At 32.0% G+C, this 22,193-nt stretch overlaps 1 protein-coding gene across 2 annotated transcripts in view; it reads right to left on the bottom strand.

The window, feature by feature from the left end:
- LOC134685205 (uncharacterized) overlaps nt 1-22,193 on the bottom strand; it is a 56,798-nt gene that overhangs the window by 6,089 nt on the left and 28,516 nt on the right. For both annotated transcript variants that reach the window (XM_063544705.1, XM_063544704.1), the window contains exons 15-20: nt 6,868-6,957; nt 4,867-5,005; nt 2,491-2,614; nt 2,022-2,062; nt 959-1,050; nt 343-469 (exon numbers count right to left, since the gene is read on the bottom strand). In XM_063544705.1, the coding sequence (XP_063400775.1) occupies nt 343-469; nt 959-1,050; nt 2,022-2,062; nt 2,491-2,614; nt 4,867-5,005; nt 6,868-6,957 (613 nt within the window). The remainder of the gene's footprint in view (nt 1-342; nt 470-958; nt 1,051-2,021; nt 2,063-2,490; nt 2,615-4,866; nt 5,006-6,867; nt 6,958-22,193) is intronic.

Here is a 22,193-nt window from a genome sequence, read left to right as displayed (position 1 = left end):
AGATAAAGGCCAGGTGAGCTAAAAAGTATTGTGTCTACAGATGGATAACAACAGACTATTACCATAGTAATACAGTGAACATAAATAAAGGCAGCACTAGTCATAGCTGGGCCCTTAGTAACTTGTTGGTCAGTGTGAGTCAAGGCTCTATGTTGGAATGCCGTACTTTGACCTTTAATTAACTTTTATAAATATTTACTTGGATGAAGAGTTGTCACATTGGCACTCATACCACATCTTCTTATTTATATATGCTAATCAAGGAGTTCATGAATACAAATATTTCTCAACTATAACATTATCAGTGAATCTATTTATGTCCTTCTTCCTATTGTTACTCACCACTGTCAGCCCCACTGAACTGGAAACAATTGTTGATCATCAGATTAAAGTCTGCCACAAATTTCTTTGTCGTCCTATATCCCCCACTTGTCAACCTTTTCTCTATTGTTGACAGGTCCATTGGTTTCTGTTAAAAGACAATCTATGATGTTATTCTGTGGATTCCATCAACTTTTTTTCTGCTGCGTTTAAGATTATCAGAAGATTCTTATTCATGAGTTATTAATGAATGTTTCTTTAGTACATGTTTTCTGATACTTATAATAGATGGGAAAGATTGTAATGCCTTGTTTATGTATGTTAAATTTAACCAAGAGTGTGCATATTGTCGCGTGTCTAAGAATATACCCATGTAATTAAAAGTATCTTAAAACAACACAGTAGGTGTCTGACAGAACAAAAAAGATTACAGACAGCACAACTCATCACCCTCGAGCTGCTGGCCAAATATGAAGTCCATCTATTCAATTCTAATTATGTATTATATGTGATGAGGTCTTATTTATATGAAGTAATTCTGTCGGTTTCAGTGGGATGAAATATTTGTTGGTCAAACACAAAACGACAGATAGACAAGGTAACGTGATATGTACAATGTATATAATAGTTTATTTACTTTTATAATTTCATGATATCCTGGAGCAATTTCTTCTTCAACTGGGTCCAGAAAAGGCCAGGAATCTTTATGGGACTTAATTTCTTCAACCACTGAAATAAAACAATTTTAAAATTTGCATTCAAAAATATATTCATTGTAGATGTGTACAAAACTAATACAACATTCTAACATGACGTCCTTCAAACGCTTTGAGTACACACCCGTGGTAAAATATGAATATATTTGTTGGGCTGTTGCGATTGTACTCCCACGTCATATGATTATTTATGAATGAAGTACACGACGTCATAATATGATGACGTAATAATTTAATAATTTTACGGGAAAATACACGCCTCTGATACCGAAAATCATCACAACAAGGAAACGTAAACAAACGATGCTAAAATGTGGTATAAGCCCTTTTTTATATACATAGAAGATATATATGTAAATTATCATTAAAATTCATTCAAATCTATCTAAATATGTTATTGTAAATAGTTTGAGCATGTCACTAATTCTGTTTGCTCCCGGTTCTTTACCGCCAATCTAAAAGTGCGTTAATTTATGGGAACGGCAAATGTTGTCTCCACCTAGAGAGCTTCGATCCAAAAGAATTGCCGTATTTGTCTTATTAGAATCGAAATAATTCATGGGGGCTTGAATATATCTAGATTTTACCACGGGTTGTCCCTTTATGCCGATATTTTACCCCTCGCTATCGCTCAGGGTAAAATATTTGTCATAAAGGGCCAACCCGTGGTAAAATCACGATATATTCAAGCCCCCATGAATTATTTCTTAAATAATCAGGATAAAAAAATACAAAAAAAACCTCTTACTTGTTATAAATAAATACACTTTATAAATCTGTTCTGTGTTCAAATGAAATTTCTTGCCATTAATGTACCTTATATTATAACACTAATGGAAATATATTCTATGTTACTAAAGAACAAATTGTAGGATTTTCCAAAATCTTTTGCAATAATGTCTGTTTATCAATATGAAACCTATCATTATGCAAAATTATAGAAAAACAAATGGGAGATAACTCTAGCAGTACTCCAATACTTACTTTTCTCCATATCATCCAAAGTTTCTCTGTCCAATTCTACTCTGTAAAACATCAAAATAGGTATAAAATAAAACATTAAGTGAATGAAGACTTTATAGAACCTTCAAAAGAATAAGTCTGTGACAATTAACAAGGGGCTCCCAAAAGCATCAGCAGTTCACCTGGTGACAAAAATAATTTCATTTGGATATTATTTTCTGGTAAAGCTATATATTGTTGTTCTCTATTGATCTTTTTTTTTAGTAAAAAATAAGTAAATGAGTAAAACATTAATTCAAAGGCAAATAAAAGGAGTTATGGAAGCCATAGATTTGTTGTCATTTTTACTTGGCTTAGCCTGTTATAGTTGTTGATTTTACACACATGATCAAACTTGAATATAATGCAATTTCAACAAATCTATGGCTTCTATGAACTATTTCGTATACAACCTATATGTGTATTGATCAGTGTAATAGCAACTTCTTACCTGTCATCATCTATGTATTTACTGTTAGAGGAATTTCCTGTGTACATAAGTTCTGGTGGAATCTCTTTACCCAGAGCCAGCAGGGCAGCTCGTTGTTCTCTCTGCACCAAACGGTTTTGTCTATCTGAAATAAATCAAGTATGAAAATGATCTCTTGAACTTCTTTCATACGACGTTTCTAGGCTATATATGAACAATCTTAAAAGAAGCTCAGTTTTCAATTAAAAAGAAAGCAGCAGCAAAAAAAAAAAATATAACCAGATGCTCCGCTGGGCGTAGCTTTATACGACCGCAGAGGTTGAACCCTGAGCGGTTGGGGCAAGTATGGACACAACATTCAAGCTGGATTCAGCTCTAAATTTGGATTGTGATTAAATAGTTGACACAGCATAGGTTTCTGACACAGAATGAATGTGTTCTAATGAACTTAAAATTTTTGTTTTCTCTTAAAGCAATTCACTATGCTGTTGAATATTAATCCTCTCAAAAAAATGTTTGAAGAAATTTTCTTTTTATTTATGAAATTTCAAATGAGAAAAATTGAACCCAATTTTTTAATCACATCCCCCTTTCTCTTATTCCAAAACTAATCTCAATTAAAATATTCTAATGGAGTTTGCAACAATAACTACTCATTTAAATACATCATAAAATATTAAGATGTAAAAAACTGCTTGTTATCACTGAATGGTAAAGATCATTTAAATTTATCAGTTGGTAGTAAAAAGTGAATATACATTGTATATTGTATATAACAAAGATTTAAGTTGATTCTGGACAAAGAAAGATAACTCCAATTAAAAAAAAATCTTGCAATAAGATATTTCTTGCTTACTATTCTGGACAAAGAAAGATAACTCTAATTTAAAAAAAAAAATGCTATTTCACAATATAGTGAAATTAGATATTTCTTGCCATTGCACAATACTGTGCAATTGAAAAGACTTGCTATTGCACAAAACTTAATATAATAATTTTAGATCCTGATTTGGACCAACTTGAAAACTGGGCCCATAATCAAAAATCTAAGTACATGTTTAGATTCAGCATATCAAAGAGGCCCAAGAATTTAATTTTTGTTAAAATCAAACTTAGTTTAATTTTGGACCCTTTGGACCTTAATGTAGGCCAATTTGAAAACGGGACCAAAAATGAAGAATCTACATACACAGTTGGATTTGGCATATCAACGAACCCCATTTATTCAATTTTTGATGAAATCAAATAAAGTTTAATTTTGGACCCAGATTTGGACCAACTTGAAAACTGGCCCAAAAATCAAGAATCTAAGTACATTTTTAGATTCAACATATCAAAGAACCCAACCGATTTATTTTTTGTGGTCATAAACCTTGTGTCAAAATTTCATAGATTTCTATTAACTTAAACTAAAGTTATAGTGCGAAAACCAAGAAAATGCTTATTTGGGCCCTTTTTGGCCCCTAATTCCTAAAATGTTGGGACCAAAACTCCCAAAATCAATACCAACCTTCCTTTTATGGTCATATACCTTGTGTTAATATTTCATAGATTTCTTTTCACTTTTACTAAAGTTAGAGTGCGAAAACTAAAAGTATTCGGACGCCGACGACGACGCCAACGTGATAGCAATATACGACGAAATTTTTTTCAAAATTTGCGGTCGTATAAAAATTATTTTACACACTATCGATACCAGGGATAATTTTGAATGCATTGCATAGCATTGTATCATTTTTTGTTGAAATCATACCACAAAATCATGTTCAAATTTTTTAACACAAAGTATTAGATGTTTATTTTTGCACACTAGATCACTTTGAAATAGCATGTTATACCTTATCTAAATCCTAGCGTAAGAAGACTTTTCTCAAAATTTGTGATTTTTAAACAAGACATAAGTTTTCAGCTCATTTAGGCCAAAGTTATATGTTAATTTGATATAAGGATTTTGGATATTAAGCACATGCAAATTTGATATAAGAAACTAGGACACTGTGGATTCATTATTATTCATTTGATACGAATTTTCATGGTTTTCATGGGAACAGGTGAACAATGAATTCAAATATTTAAAGAACTACACATTTTCTACAGGCTTTGTAAGCCCAGACTGGGATAAACACGAAATCAAATATCCTCAAAAATGCAGATTTTCCTCAATCCACAAAAATTGATTCCCACAAAATTAAATGAATCCACAGTATTAAACATTTGAAAATTTGACATAATGAATTTTGATAATAAGAAGGCTACTTTTTCACTTGACAAAATGAAATTTGATATTGAGAAGGCTACTTTTTCACTTGATAAAATGAATTTTGATAATGAGAAGGCTACTTTTTCACTTGACAAAATGAATCAATGATGATAGCAGACATAGAAATATCAATGTACCTTCTCTAGCTTTTTGTCTTTCTTCTCTCAATCTCCTTTCTTCCTCCTGTCGCTCTATTTCCTTCTGTCTTTCTCTCTCTTCCTCCTCTTCTTTTCTAGATTGCTCTTCCAACTGATGTGATTCTTCCAATATTCTTTCCTTAAAAAACATGTATGCAACTTTGAGGATCAGTACAAATTAATTTTTTCAAACCGGTGAAGTTGATATATATATTGTTTTTCGCTTTTTTAATATAAATATATTTATTATCATACATTGTGTTGAGTCCTTCAGGTTCTAAAGTTTTTAATTTTTTCATCCAAAAGCTTCTTTAGTTTTTCTGTAAGTTTCTGTCCCAAATACTCTTTCTATGGCGGTAACTTTTAAATTTGTCATTGAATGATTGTTCTGAATGAAATGGTTGGCTACTGGATCTTCTGTTTTCTTTGTTCGTATTTTTGAAAAGTTCAATAGCATTCGTTGATATAGTGTATCACCTGTTTGTCTAACTTAAACCGTAATGGCCGAAACGTTCGGGAATTTGTGTTGAAGTTTTTATTATACAACCATTCAGAGACTTTATATATATATATATATATAAACCTTGTGCAGTGATCTGGAAGGTTTTTTTCACAATGGGCCCAGGGCCCCTCAAAAATAAATTCAATGGGCCATTTTAAAAAATATATAATGGGCCATGTTGTCAAATGAGTGGGCCATTCGAATTGACTTCTGTAAAAAAATAAAAAGAATCATTATTTTCTCATGTTTTGGAAAAGAGGTGTTGGTACAAGTTTACCTTCATGATTTTAAATAATATTGTTCCTGTGAATCTGTAATTTCAATGAATATACAATAACTTCTTCCAAAACGGACAATATTAAAGATAAACCTTTATTTACAATGTTTAAACTGTTACTGTTGCCTTGGCTTGTTCATGTTCATGTTTTTTTTTAACATTAAATTTGGGTCTTGGTCGATAGCATACTCATTCCAGACGTTCCGTATTAGAGGACATTTCAGGAATGTCCTCTGCACTTCTTGTATTATTATTATTACTTCATCAAGATGACATGAATAACAGTAGAGAGTACCATTAATTGATAGAACAAAACAATAATTCGCTGAAGTCATGTTTACAAAATGTCAAAACGAGCCAAAGACCAAAAAATGACAAGGACAGTTAAGCGCCTTTTATGGAGACAAAAACTATATTTATAAAAAGGCTTCAGGGGTTTTCAATCGTAATAATAGCAAGCTAAACTAAATTAAAAGATTATTATTAAAGTTAAATCTCGTCTGTAATAGCCATTTCACAAATGTAAAGTTGTTTATAAAAAATTATATCATGAATGATGGTAAATTACGTTTTTTGGGTTATCAGTTAAACCGCATGGTTCTATTATTACCATAGGAAAACACCCGAGACGTTAAACGGCATGGTTCTATTACCATAGGAAAACACCCAAGACGTCCTAAAAATATATAGGTGCTCCTATGTTTGGAGGAACAATATACAGTTGTGTACACACACATGGCGGCACGGAACACGATCGGAAATATATTTGACGATATCTAAACGTTTCGAAACGATGTGAAAAATATCATGCGCCACATGGGCGCTTACATTTGTCACTCTATGCGCCATTTCTGGTGAATATGCGCTATAGGCGCAGGGCGCACGTCCTTCCCGATCACTGCTTGTGATCTATAGTTGAAATGAGAATATTTTCGAGGCAAGAGAAATCTGAGCTACTGCTCACTAATTATACCCCTGCTAAATGGTTTTGGCTAAAAAAAAATCATAAATGTGCACATCACAAGTTTTCTGCAAACAGCAGGTATAACATTAAAGGAAATGAAAACCTGTTGCATGGTAAAGCATTTTTGTATGAAACTTAGTGCCTTATAGCAAGAAGCTATTACATGTACCTGTAGTTCCTAAAGAGTGGGAGTTTACTAGTATTTTGAGAACTCATCTGTCTACCATTTTAAAATCTTGATTACATGACTATAAATACCTGTTCTTGGAACTCTCTCATCTTCATAGTAATTCTTGCTGACACTCGCCTAGGAGCCATTTCTGCCTGACGTTTTCTCTTGTCATGTTCCTGAAATGAAAATGAAATATTTTTAAGCCATGTACTCTTCCTATTATCATACCTGCTGATAAATTATTATATCTATATATACATAGATATAGGAAGATGTGGTGTGAGTGCCAATGAGACAACTCTCCATCCAAATAACAATTTAAAAAGTAAACCATTATAGGTTCAAGTACGGCCTTCAACACGGAGCCTTGGCTCACACCGAACAACAAGCTATAAAGGGCCCCAAAATTACTAGTGTAAAACCATTCAAACGGGAAAACCAACGGTCTAATCTATATAAACAAAACGAGAAACGAGAAACACATATATATTACATAAACAAACGACAACTACTGTACATCAGATTCAGTTTACTACAACATATTTTAGCTAAGATGCATCTATAGCAGTTCCTGCTCCACTTGAAACACCTGTCATATATCTCATTCCAGTTAAAAATTAACATAAATGTCAATCTCGCAAACAAGGGAAAGATTCTCCATCTATAGGAACTGTATGAATGTTGCAATACAGAAATGGAAAGTTTACAATGAGAAAATTTAAATCATTTTCTTTTGTCTAAAACAACCTGGATGGTTAATTTCTATATGATAGTAGACTTAATGGTTTCTGTGGTATCCATTATTTAAAGTTTGTTGGGATAGATACCATTGTTTCACCTAACATCAATTATTTAGTGAAAGTACTTCATCTATACAGCAGAGACTGAAGTTGAAGGTTGATGCCAGCTTCTATTTATTGTTTAGAAGCTCTTGTATAAAGCAATCCTCATAAGAATAAAGGAACAAGTTGGAAAGAAGAGTTCACAGTTGGTTACCATAGGAATGTTGATAGACTTGAAAAACCTGTCCTCTGAACAATATAAATAATAAAATTTGTGTTGTACACAAAAATATGTCTATTGTAAACAGATACTCCACTCACACTATCAGTTTCTATGTTCACTGGACCGTGAAATAGGGGTAAAAACTCTTAATTTGGCATTAAAATTAGAAGGATCATAGCATAGGGAATATGTGTACTAAGTTTTCAGTTGATTCAGATTGAACTTTAACTTCATCAAAATTTGCCTGACCCAAAAACTATATCCTGAATACAATGGAATAGGCTTAAATATAAATTTTTAATCAGAGTTGTTTTATACAAATAATAAGTTGTACAATTTGGAGACAAGATATATTGCATCTGCAATTTAGCAATTTAAAAGTCATGCTAGAATAACAAGTGAAACTGCGAGCTACTGCTCACTGATGATACCCCCGCCGCAAGTGGATAATATAAATAGTGTAAAAATATGCAAGTGTTCGGTAAACAGGAAGTTGTCGAGTGATGTATCTGAAAACGCATCACACGGTATAGGTGACTAATATAAATCCTGAAACCAAATTTCAGAAATCCTTGTTTTGTAGTTCCTGAGAAAAGTGTGACGAAAATTTTCAACTTGGCTATCATGTGTAAAATCATACAAGTGTTCGGTAAACAGGAAGTTGTCAAGTGATCAATCTGAAAACGAATCACACGGTATAGTTGACTTAGATAAACCCTGAAACCAAGTTTCAGAAAGCCTTCAGTTGTAGTTCCTGAGAAAAATGCGACGAAAAAATAAATAGTGTAAAATATGCAAGTGTTCGGTAAACAGGAAGTTGTCGAGTGATGAATCTGAAAATGCATCACATGGTATAGCTGACTTATATAAATCCTGAAACCAAATTTCAGAAATCCTTGTATTGTAGTTCCTGAGAAAAGTGTGACGAAAATTTTCAACTTGGCTATCATGTGTAAAATCATACAAGTGTTCGGTAAACAGGAAGTTGTCAAGTGATCAATCTGAAAACCCATCACACAGTATAGCTGACTTAGATAAACCCTGAAACCAAATTTCAGAAATCCTTGTATTGTAGTTCCTGAGAAAAATGCGACGAAAAATATTCATGGGACGGACGGACGGACTGATGGACGGACGGACAAACGGACTGATGGACAGACAGAGGTAAAACAGTATACCCCCCCTTTTTTAAAGCGGGGGGGAAGCGGGGGTATAATAATAAAGGCAAAACACAACTAAATTCCTCTATTCACCAACAAATTGTTCAAAAACATAAGTAAACAAAAGATAGACAATAAAGAGAAAGCACTGAATCTCCTCAGCAACTTATATGACTAAGCTCTATAAATAGACAACAGAAATTCCCTAGTATAAATAAGGCAATCTATTTAAAGTTATGACAGAAGTTGTCATGTTTCATTATCAGTCAATTATTCGGCAACAGATGGCATCTGTGTTGTGTTATAAATATAGGTCTATGTAATAACACAATCAACTTATCAATTTCTATAACTATTCAAAAGGAAATTGCAATGACTCCATCTACTTTATATAGATATAATGCAATTACACTGGCTGCTTCATTTTATATGATGGCAAATTGATAACCATTTGCCAACAGTTCATCACAATTTAGACAAAAATTAACAACTGGTAAAATTCCTATCGACCCAAAAATACACTGAAACATATAACAAGTATATATTTTTCAGGGAATATCGTTTTTGTAATATTATACAGAAAAATCAAATTTCATTATTTTCTAGTATTTCAGGAAGTTATGACATCAAAAGTAACAGTCACGCTTTGTGAATAATGTTCTCAGAATCATCAATATAAGAATATATAATAAATGGTGTTTAACCTTGGGATAGGCTTGTCAACGTATATCCACAGCTGGTATTCTCTCAACCATATTCAGGATGTTATAAGAATTTGTATATGAACCCTGTTTTGTAGAACATGCACTTGTTGGGTTGATCTTAAAAGTGTGTAAGCTCATAAGTTAACATTGCAGTAAGTTCATTACACATGACCACTGTACCGTGGAATCAAGGTCACACTTTCTCTTTGCATAGTTTCTGTAGTAAACTTTTACATTGTAATCTTATCTGCTTCACATCAAACTAGTTTACCATGACCACTGAACCATGAAATCAAGTCAACACCATACTTTGGGCCTCTACTTTGGATAAATAACATAATTACACCAATCTAGCAAAAACCTTGAATAAGGTTAACAGATGTAATACAGGAGCATCCAATTTTCTTTGACTAAAACAATAAATTTGTTCATCCAATTAAACTGTCCATATACACTTGGTGATTTTTCATTCCCTCCTTTTTTAGTCAATGGGTCTGGTATCAACAACTGATGAGCCTATCTATTAGGTTGCATTTTGTTACTGCTATCAGTTTAGAAACACTTCATGGTAACGGTATAAACAAGGAATAGTTCTTTGAAGATGATCAAAATATATATCATGGACATTTGTATTATTATGTTTCTAGTGGTCATGTTAAGAGTCTTGGAGTCCTAGTTTTCATATAGATTAGATAACATCCTTTCATCATGGTCAAGACCAAAGACAATTTAGAACATTAATGAATCATTCAGATCTGTAAAACAATTTAATTTTTAATTTTAAGTAGATGACACTAACATTATTTTTTTTACAAGAACATACATATATTGATTTAATCAAAACAATTGAAAAAATCTGGGATAATATTTCTTTTGATCATAATACAAAACTCTTGTATTATGATCCAAAAAAATATGTAAAATTCATGATCTCCCTCTATTATATTAATATTTTATATTTTATTGTAAAAAATATTATCAAAAGAAATAAAAATCTATATTTGTGCACAAAAACTAACATGGTAATTATAAACTACTTCAAACCTAAATGCATATAAACCCTGAGTGCAGCACATGTTCTATATCAAGTGGGAGTGACACAGAAGTAGGCTAATTCTATCGCACACATTCATAAGTTTGTAACACAACTTAATACTCGTCCTTGAAAAAATACTACTACCACACTTTTCACAAAAAAAACCCGTACTATTGAAATTGATTGTTAGTCATACCGGAATGATCATAACTTTAACGCAAAAATTTGTTTGATGAAAAGAGCCGCTGATAGCAAGTTTAGATCTTAAGTATACCACTGCAAGATTGATTGATTATTGTCTGCTTTACGTCCAGTGGCAAATATTTCATGCATATTCAGAAGACCCTAATGTATATTTACCTACAGTAATTTCCCTTGTTTGTAATTGAAACATAAAAAGTTTCCTAAAAATGCAAATACCTGTAAATAATACAACTTACTTTAAGTTTAAGTAAACCAAGTTTTGAATCCCTTTTTGAGACAACAACAGCATGCTTTCCAATCTTGTTTTGTTTAGGGATCTTTTGATTTTTGTGCTCTCTAATGTTTTATATGTTTGGCAAACCTTGGTCTTGAGCTTACCAGAAATGTCTTGGACTGCCATATTTTTCTTTCTTTGACTTCCCAAATAGTACTTTTGATTATACAAATATAAGTTAACAAGCAAAACAATAGAATTAAAATTGTTAACAAAAATAGTATGACTCTTTCAGACCCACAGACCAGGTATTTGGCACTCCATAGTTAAAGGTTAATGTAAACAGATATTTGCTTAACAAAAAGTCCAAAACAGCATCAATCTAGATGAAGCTTTCTGGGGATGCAGACTCTCTGTGTGATTAAAAGGTTAATAGAAATATTATTCTTAATTTAAAATCTGTACTCAACATGCTGAAACAAAATTAGCATCTTTACAAGTAATAATATAATAAAGCACAATAGAGAGTTGTCGTTAATTGATCAATTCGTCCAGTAGGCAGAAATATGATGCTGAAATGATTGGGAATATTGGTACTTTTAATTGTATAAAGAACTCCAACAAAATATTGTTCATTTTATAAAATGTCAATTCCAATTGTACTCCCCCACACACCTACTTATAAATTCATCACTGTTCATTTCTCATTCACTATGCATATATATTTAGAAAGTAAATCAAATAAAAAACTATCAGTTTCCGTAAATTGATCCCAACTCGGTCAGAACAAAATTAAAAAGAGAAACAATGAAGACTTAGAGTTGTCACATGAAATTAGGCATCAGTTTACAAACCTACATATGCATTAGGGGATGTGTGGTTTGGCAAATTTATAATAGCCAATACTTTTCAATGGGACAACAACCCAACAAAACCATAACACATTGCTGATAGTCAACATTTATGAGGTCTTCAACAAAGAAAAAAGTGATCAAAGATCTTCCACCTAAAAAAGACATATATTAACATAGAACAAGACGGTGTCCATAGTACACATATTGCCCCACTTGAACAATATCACTTTCAATGTTCAGACAGTGGACCATGAAATAGGGTAAAAACTCTACTTTGGCATTAAATTAGAAAGATCATAACATAAGTAACATATATATGTACTAACTTTCAAGTTGATTGGACAACAACTTCATCAAATCTGAAGTAGGACGGACAGACGAATGTACGCACACACCATAAAACATAATGCCCCTAGGTTGGGCATACAAACAATAATAACTGATCAAATTGTTGGCATTGGACAGGCACATGCAATTGTGGCTGCTTTAAACTAGGTCTATTAGATCTAAAACTTCTTTCTATATTCTTTATTAGTGGAAAAGTATTTATAACTAGTCAAATTGTCTAAACCTTGACTTTAGTTTATCTACACTTCTGAAACACAAGGTGCTAATGTTCATTCATTTTCTGTGGTGAATTTTCTTTTCAACAAGAAATGGCTTTCCCATTGTGAGATGTTACAAATTTGCAATACAAAGTTAATGGACATAACATTTGTAAGAGGTTTGTCCATTAATTCTGATGTCCTCTTCAACAAACACCATGATGGGATAACAAAGCTTTAATTAATGAATGAGTAACAACTTGGCATTCCTTACTGACATCTGACCATTTCACTACAGTTCAAGTAAACATTTACAATTTAAACATGGTCAAATAACAATGTAAAAGCAAATAGTTTTTTTGCAGATTTAGACCCTTATAATATTTATTAGGTTTAGGTATGAGTGTGACAATATGATAGGCTAAAAATATATATATAAATATATATAAAATATATTTATATTGATGATTATATATTCTTAAAATGTTTATTAAATTGAATAAAATAAATACAGGGGAATATCTATTAAGAAAAACATGACCTTGTAAAAGGTTGTTCAATTGACCGCTGGGTTGCATATAACATGTTTACATGCAGACCAGGTGGTGACATATAGCAATAACAATTAGTTATAACACTGGACATACGTGTATTCTTCGAACATCAATTTCCAGGTTGGTCAAAACATGTCAATTAGAGTCAACTTAATAGATATTCATCCCTGCATCTTTTGATTTAAGACTATGATGGTCAAATTAATAGAAACCTTGACGCTGTTTATATTCTGTATATATACTTGTGTATTTTATGGTATTGGACACATCGACTTATGCAGCAGTTAATAAACTTATAGCAAATACCATCTTGTTATAAGACTCTTTTTGGTGAACCGTGCCAGGACGAATTCTGAAATACTAAGGTACGTGTGATATTTTATTTGATAATCTTAATTATTATATTCTCAAAAATGGCTGAACAAGAATTTAATGTAGGGTTAGTTTTTCAAAATTTAGCAACACAAGTTCAAAGTCTTACTCAAAAGTTAACTGCAAACGGTGTCAATACGATAGTTGAAGGTTTTGATGGTTCAAATTCAGAAATATTTTCTCAATGGATTCGTTCAATAGAAAAATATGCAATGATTACAAATTTAAGTCCAAATGATTGTAAAATGATATGTTATCAAACATCTGTAGGGCCAGTTAGTGATTTCATTGCTAGGTGGTTAAGAGAAACCGATCAGGAGAATAATAATTGGGAAAATCTAAAAACTCAATTGAATTTTCGTTATGGGCATATTCCTGATGCATCATATGCATTTGAGCTTCTGAATAAGGTTAATCAAAAAATTGGCGAAAATGTTCCAATATTTGGAGAACGAATTTTAACTTTGGCAACAGATGCTTTTAGGGGACAAAATATCAATCAACCAATAGTTCAACTTCAATTAGTTAACTTTTTCATAAATGGGTTGTATCAGGATTATTTGAGAATGAAAATAATGCGTGAAAATCCACAAACTTTGGCTCAAGCAGTAAATTCGGCAATGGCTGAAACACAATTACGAAGAAAATTTGATTTGAAAAAAAATAACGGTAATGAGCGTAATATAACACCAATGGACATATCGCATTACCGAGAAATAGGTGTGAAATGTAACAATTGCAACAGATTCGGCCATAAGGCAAAATATTGCAGGGATAAACCGAAATTTCATGTAAATGTAGTAAGTTCGCGTGCCGAATTACATGTACCCCGAGGCAATTCTAATGACAATACGATAAGTAATAATGCAAATACATATCCTAGAAGGTTTAATTCAGTACAACACAATTTTAATGACAACACGATAAGGCATAATGCAAATACATATCCTAGAAGGTTTAATTCTGTACAAAACAAGTCTGACTTAACAGGACAACAAAGAAGAACATTCTTCTGTTGGAACTGTGGTAAACCAGGTCATTATGAAAGAAATTGTAGAGCAAGATCAAATGAACAATTTAGGAAACCAAGGGAAAATTTAAACTAGAGCGGTCTCTTTATGCTGAAGCCAATAGGGAGACTTTTAAGGGAATTAAGGGAAATAAGATGTTTGAGAGAAAAATTAATTATGGATATACAAAACCTGTATATAATATATATGAATCATGGTTAAAAAAAATAAATAACAAATCAACAGACTTTAACAATGCATGTTCTAACAATTCTACCTATCACTGGAATAAAAATTATTATAAAAGATCTAACAATCGTAAATCAAAACCGGAAGTAAACAAAGAAAAAATGGCGCGAAATTTCAAATCAAAACCGGAAGTAAACAAAGAAAAAATGGCGCGAAATTTCAAATCAAAACCGGAAGTAAACAAAGGAAATATGGCGCGAAATTCAAAATTCAGCGGAAATAAAAAGGTTAGAGCGCGAAATTCAAATATTCAAACTAGAAATATTGAAACTTATCAAGAACGAAAATCATTTAAAAATGTATCAGAAAGCAAAATTGAAAATGAATCTGAACAAGTAGAAACATTTGAAATTAATTTAGCGGGAAATCCAAATTCTTGTTTGATTAAAATTGCACATATGAAAGTTAGAAGTTTAATTGACAGTGGAGCTTCAGTATCTTTATTGCATAATAAGATTTACAATTCAATTAAAGGATTACCAAAATTAGAAAAAAAGAAAGTCAATTTACAAGGAGTTAACGGGGCTTCTTTAAATGTTTTAGGAAGTATAAATTTAGACTTTAACATGAAAGGGAACAAAATGAATCATACCTTTTATGTAGTATCTGACATGAACAGAAATGCAATTTTGGGTCGTGATTGGTTAGTAAAATTTGGTGTTAGAGTTTATTTTGATTTGGGATGTTTAAGGATAAATAAAACTTATGTACCACTAGTGGAAGATATTCATATAGCTTCAATTGTTAGGCTTGCTCAAACCACTGTAATTAAACCTCAGACAAGTAATATCTGTTATGTAAAAGGTAATAAAAATTATACAACTTCAAGTTCTAAATCTTTTGAAATTTCACCAATTACTAAGGGGCATTTGAGTTATCAACCAGGGTTAATGGTTGCTAATTCAGTTGCAAACTTTAATGAAAAACGTCATATGCCAGTTCTTATAGTAAATACTACGAATAAAACTTATAAGTTTAGAAGGGGCATAGCAATAGGAAGGGCTTCACCAGTTTTAGAAGAAAATGTTGTCTCACTTGAATCTACTCAAGAGCACTCTGAAATTGAAAATGTTTTTGAAACTGATCTTAATGTGCCTGATATTCATAGGGGTAGGGTGTTACAAATGTTGAATAACAATAGAGATGTTTTTGCTTTCAAGGATACTGAATTAGGTCAAACTGACACTGTGAAAATGCGAATAGATACAGGGGATAATCCTCCGGTTCAATTGAAACCTTATCGAACTCCATTACACAAAAGAGAAATAGTCAATAAAGCAATAACTGACATGTTAGAAGCAAACATTATAAGAAGATCAAACAGTAACTATTCCTCACCAGTTGTTTTAGTTGATAAGAAAGATAAAACTACACGTTTCTGCATAGATTTCAGATCCCTGAATTCTTCTACTTTAGCAATCCGATATCCACTTCCGGTTATCGATGATATATTGACACTTTTAGGGGCTGCCAAGTTTTACACATTAATTGACTTAAGGGCAGGCTTCTGGCAAATTAAGATGGCGGAAGAAGATAAATCAAAAACAGCATTTGTTTGTCATAAGGGACTTTTTGAATTTAATGTTATGCCATTTGGATTGCAAAATAGTCCTGCTGTATTTAGTCAATTGATGGAAATAGTTTTACAAGATCTAAGTTTTGCTATCTCTTATATTGACGATATTTTGATATTTTCTGAAACTTTAGAAGAACATTTTGATCACATTCAACAAGTATTTGACAGATTGAGACAACATAATTTGAAATTGAAATTAAAGAAATGTCAATTTTTGCAGGAAGAAACTAATTATCTAGGTTTTAAAATCAATATCGACGGTGTAAAACCGGACGATGCCAAAGTTGAGGCAATAAAAACCTTACCAAACCCTGTTACTGTTAAGGAGGTAAGAAGTTTTATAGGGGCGTGTTCATACTATAGATGATTTATCCCTAATTTTTCAAAGATTTCTATACCTTTAGTTGCTTTAACTAAAAAATATGCTAAATTTCAATGGGATGATGAGTGTCAAAGAGCTTTTGATTTTTTGAAAGATAGTTTAACTGTAACTCCTTTATTAGCATATCCAGATTTGAAGAAACCTTATGTTTTATATACTGACGCTTCTAATGATACCATAGGTGCATGTCTTACGCAACCTTGCGAAGAAGAAGAGACTCATTTATCATGTTTAAGAAAAGAAAAACCTATTTACTTTTTATCTCATAAATTATCAGATACACAGTCTAGGTGGTCTACTATTGAAAAAGAAGCCTTTAGCATTCATTATGCATTACAAAAATTAGATCATTATCTTTATGGAGCTGAATTTATTATCAGAACTGACCACAAGCCTTTAAAGTACTTATTGCTTTCGCCACAATGTAACAAAAAATTACAGCTTTGGGCTTTAGGGATTGCAAGTTACAATTGTAAGATTGAATGGTTAGCGGGGACTGATAATACTATTGCTGACTATCTTTCAAGAAGACCTCCGGGTCAAGAAGGCAATCAAAATCAAAGTGAAACAATTGAAGTAGATATAAGTGACAAGGCTTTTCAAATCAATACTTTGAATTCAAATGAGTTCAATCCAAAAGATTTTGCAAGTTGTGACTATAAAGAAGATGATCAACTTAGCGTTAAGGAATGCACGATTCCTGGTTATGACATGAAAATTGAACAATCTTTAGACATAGAACTTTCGGAAATTATTAATCAAATAAACACAGGTAAGGCTTCAAAAAGTGTTGATAATAAACATATTATTATCAATGATATACTTTATTACATTTCTCACCCTGATGATGATTTAAAGTTAAGGCTTTATATTCCATTACAATTACGAAATGAGGTCATCAAAAGTTATCATGATAATCTAAGTCATTTAGGAATTGACAAATGTCACGATTCAATTAGGCAAAAATATTTTTGGCCAAAGTTATATAAAGAACTTAATTCCTATATTAATTCCTGTGTTATTTGTCAATCTCAAAGTGCAGGTAAAACAAAACCTTTATTACAAATATCTGATATACCACCATTTCCATTTGCTAAGATAGGGGTAGATTTATCTGGACCTTATCCTACATCATTGTCAGGAAATAAGTATATTGTTAGCTTTGTTTGTCATTACAGTGGGTGGCCTTTGGCTTTTCCTGTTCCAAATAAAACTTCGGAAAATGTTGTTCATTTATTAATTGAGGAAATAATCCCAAACTTTTCTGTACCTTTAGTTATAGTGTCAGACAATGGCGGTGAATTCACTTCTAAAATATTTGAAGAAACTTTGAAAGAATTAAATATAAGTCACATAACAACTTCTTTTTATCATCCACAGGGAAACGCGAAAGTAGAAAGATTTCACAGGACGCTTCATGACGTCATGGCAAAGAAATTGCAAAGTGATGCATCTACTTGGGACGTATGCTTGAATCAAACAATAACAGCTATTAGATTTCAAAAAAATGAATCAACTAAATTTTCTCCATTTTTTTCTTTTATACAATAGAGACCCAGTTCTTCCAATTGATAACCTGTTGAAACCTAGAAGAAAGTATGTAGGTGAAGATCCGCACAAGATTTTGTTAGAACAACAACACAAATCATTCATTTTAGTTCACAGAAATTTGAAAAAGTCTAAAGAAAAACAAAAACAAAACGCAGATAAAAATAGACAAGAAATTAATTTAGAAATTGGGGATCCGGTATATTTCAAAAATCATTTAAGAAAAAGTAAGTTAGATACTAAGTGGAAGCCTTATTACAGAATCATTGAAAAAACTTCTCCGGTAACATTTGTCCTTAAAAACCAATTAGATGGGTCTGTCGCTAAGAAAGTCCATTTAGAACACCTTAAAAAAGCTAAGATTGATGAATGGGTTATTCCAACCAATCAAGAAGGTAGGCAATTAAGGAAAACAAATTATGTTGTACCTCCCGAGGATAGTGACGATAGTGATAATGAACTTCCGGTCGCTGATCCTCGAGAAAGACTCATAAATCGTTACCGACAAGAACGAGAAACATCTTCCGACGAGGATGATATTCCGCTCGCTGAACTTAAACAAAAAATAGCAAATAGAAACCGACGTGAAAACGAGGAAGACAAATCTTCTGTCACTTCCGGTTCAAGCGAAATGTCGGATAATAATAGTTCCGATGGGTACAATTCAGAACGCAGTCAAAAAATGTCTGTTGATGAAGTAAGAATACCAAAGAAAACTAAACGAACTGTTCAAAAGTCTGAAAAGAAAGACGAATTAATTTTAAGTTTTCTCTCAAACATTTCTAGTTATCTTAATAAAATGAACGACTAACATGTCGTAGACGTAGGCTTCGTGATGATTGTTTTGAAATAAATATATGTGTATATAAAATAATTTTGTTTTGATTAATCATTCTAATTCTCGCTTCAGATGGACCACTGAAAAAATTTTGATTGTTTAGAAATCCTATAAATATCAGTAATCTCTGAATCACAGCTTTGTTTATGAAAAAGGAAGGAAAGTGTTGGTTGAATGTCAAACCTTTATTAAACAATTTTTCAGTACTAATACTAGAGAAAAGTTTATCTTATTAGTTTATTGTTTTTGTATTTGAGTTTAATTTTTTTATTCTTATTTTAATAAGATAACATATCGATATTTTTTTTTTCAAAATTGAAGCAGTTAAAACTTGAGGACGACTTTGAACTTTAAAAATTAGTAAATGCATTGATTTATTTTAATGCTATATTTATAGATATTTTGTTATTGATATATTCTTAAGTTTAATAATAGGTGTTTAGCCAAGAGAATTTAGTAATAGAGAGATTCAAATAGTCACACGATACCTTGGTGGCGATCAAATGGTGTCAACTTATGTTGAGGGCGATGGTACTGCCTACAGAGATGTTAAAATAGCTTCTGCACCATTACTGAGAACCAGCCACTAAGAACCATTATCCAGTATTGGATATTGGCTTTGATCATTGGACACAATGCAGACGTTAAGATGTACATAAAACTATACGATCACATAACTTTATATTGGTAGAGGGAATCGTTCTACAGCATCACAGGTAGATTTTTCCTGTAATGTTTCAGCCGGTGATAACTGAGCAACCTAGTCAGGGACTCTGAATTAACAGAGTAGGTAAGCTAGGTCAGTTAGGAGTAAATCAACAACGGATGGTGGATCACATGAAGGACGGATGGTGGATCACATGAAGGAGGGATGGTGGATCACATGAAGGACGGATGGTGGATCACATGAAGGACGGATGGTGGATCACATGAAGGACGGATGGTGGATCACATGAAGGACGGATGGTGGATCACATGAAGGACGGATGGTGGATCACATGAAGTACGGATGGTGGATCACATGAAGTACGGATGGTGGATCACATGAAGTACAGATGGTGGATACGTCGAACTTATAAACGACGGATGGTGGATCACATGCAAGTTGGAATGATTGCAGAACTTCTAAATAACGGGAATTGGCGTTGCAGATAAACAGATGGATTGTTGGAGTTGACAACGACGATCAGAGGAGCAGTTCACTGGAGTCGGGGTTATGAAGACGGTCCGTAGTTGATGGTTGCGCCTTTTTCTAGAAATAAGAAGTTCCGATATTTGATGTTACGAACTTAGTTATTCACACAAGACTTGTATGAACTATACATTGCTGAACATTTAGATGTTGTTGAACTTTTGAAATGATTTTATTTATGAATATTTTTGTTGTTTTTAGGAAAATTGCAAGCATTCATATTGTCACCGATTTTAACTAAAATATAAATTATATTTCTTAAGAAAGGGAGGAATGTGACAATATGATAGGCTAAAAATATATATATAAATATATATAAAATATATTTATATTGATGATTATATATTCTTAAAATGTTTATTAAATTGAATAAAATAAATACAGGGGAATATCTATTAAGAAAAACATGACCTTGTAAAAGGTTGTTCAATTGACCGCTGGGTTGCATATAACATGTTTACATGCAGACCAGGTGGTGACATATAGCAATAACAATTAGTTATAACACTGGACATACGTGTATTCTTCGAACATCAATTTCCAGGTTGGTCAAAACATGTCAATTAGAGTCAACTTAATAGATATTCATCCCTGCATCTTTTGATTTAAGACTATGATGGTCAAATTAATAGAAACCTTGACGCTGTTTATATTCTGTATATATACTTGTGTATTTTATGGTATTGGACACATCGACTTATGCAGCAGTTAATAAACTTATAGCAAATACCATCTTGTTATATGAGTGGTAACCACTATTGTTTGAAACGAAATTTTCAAAATTTTTTTTTATTTCAATACATTTTTTTTTAAAATAATTTGTTTTTTGAAAAAAACAATGCATGTGTTGTTGTGCTTCCACCCAAAAGCCACCCATTTACAAGAGAGCTGGTGATATCTAACCCATAGTTATGTAAGACAAATATGTTATTTTTCTGAAATGATATCATTATGATATATTTTTTTTATACAGAATCAGAATAAAATACAATCATCAACTAAAACTTTCATACTTTTCTCTGCTGACACTGATTATACCTTTCTATCAAATAAATATGGCCATCTTATAATGATTCCCCCAGCAGGGATTCATCACCCTCTACAAATACCTTTGACAAATATTTTCTTTAGCCATAATAGTCACTGATTAGTTGACCAAACAAAGACTCCACAGGACTTCCTGGTTAGAGTTTAGACTAAGCAGCTGATCCAAGCCCAATACATTCTATCTAACCCCTATTAGGGTGTTATAATTTAATTAGAACTGACATCGTTAGCAATCATCTGAATAAAATTGTGACAAACAAGATTAATCTGGTGGAGATCCCACCCCATGACATCAAGGCGACGCCCACTTTCATATGTCACATTCTTTACTGTGTCAAGTACTGATTACCTGACAGTTTTCACCTGTTTCATTCATAATTCTGATGGTTACAGCACCAGAAAGTACAGGTGAAATTTCTTATCTTTTTATGTAAAACTTAACTTATTTTAAACATGATTTGAATTATGAAAATTATGTATCTTTGAACAGGTTGGCATAAAATCAGTTGTTGCAACTGAGCTCGATGCATAATCTATGAGAATAAATATTACATTTATGAATGGTTGTATAAATATATTTGTAAATTTACAATCAATAGACCAAAGTATGAATTTATATTTATACTTTTACTTCTTTTTAATTGAATAGATTAGTTATTTGGTACAACAACGAACTGAATCTATGAATAAACATTTTAAATTTGGAATGAATGAATTTAAACAATTTCAGATAAATTTATTTTTAATGTCAATAAATAAACCAATTGTAACATTGCTTTTTAAATATGATAATTACGTAAATTATCATTGTATTATTGATACCCCTGAGATATTGGTAAGAGTGGGCTGACCAAACTATTTATAAATCCATTGATGTTAACTGATCAATATTCTAACATTGGTAAATCAAGAGTTACTACAG

This window comes from Mytilus trossulus, chromosome 9 (genome assembly GCF_036588685.1).
Source record: "Mytilus trossulus isolate FHL-02 chromosome 9, PNRI_Mtr1.1.1.hap1, whole genome shotgun sequence".
Classification (NCBI taxonomy): domain Eukaryota; kingdom Metazoa; phylum Mollusca; class Bivalvia; order Mytilida; family Mytilidae; genus Mytilus; species Mytilus trossulus.
This window is presented reverse-complemented; position numbering and strand designations above follow the sequence as displayed.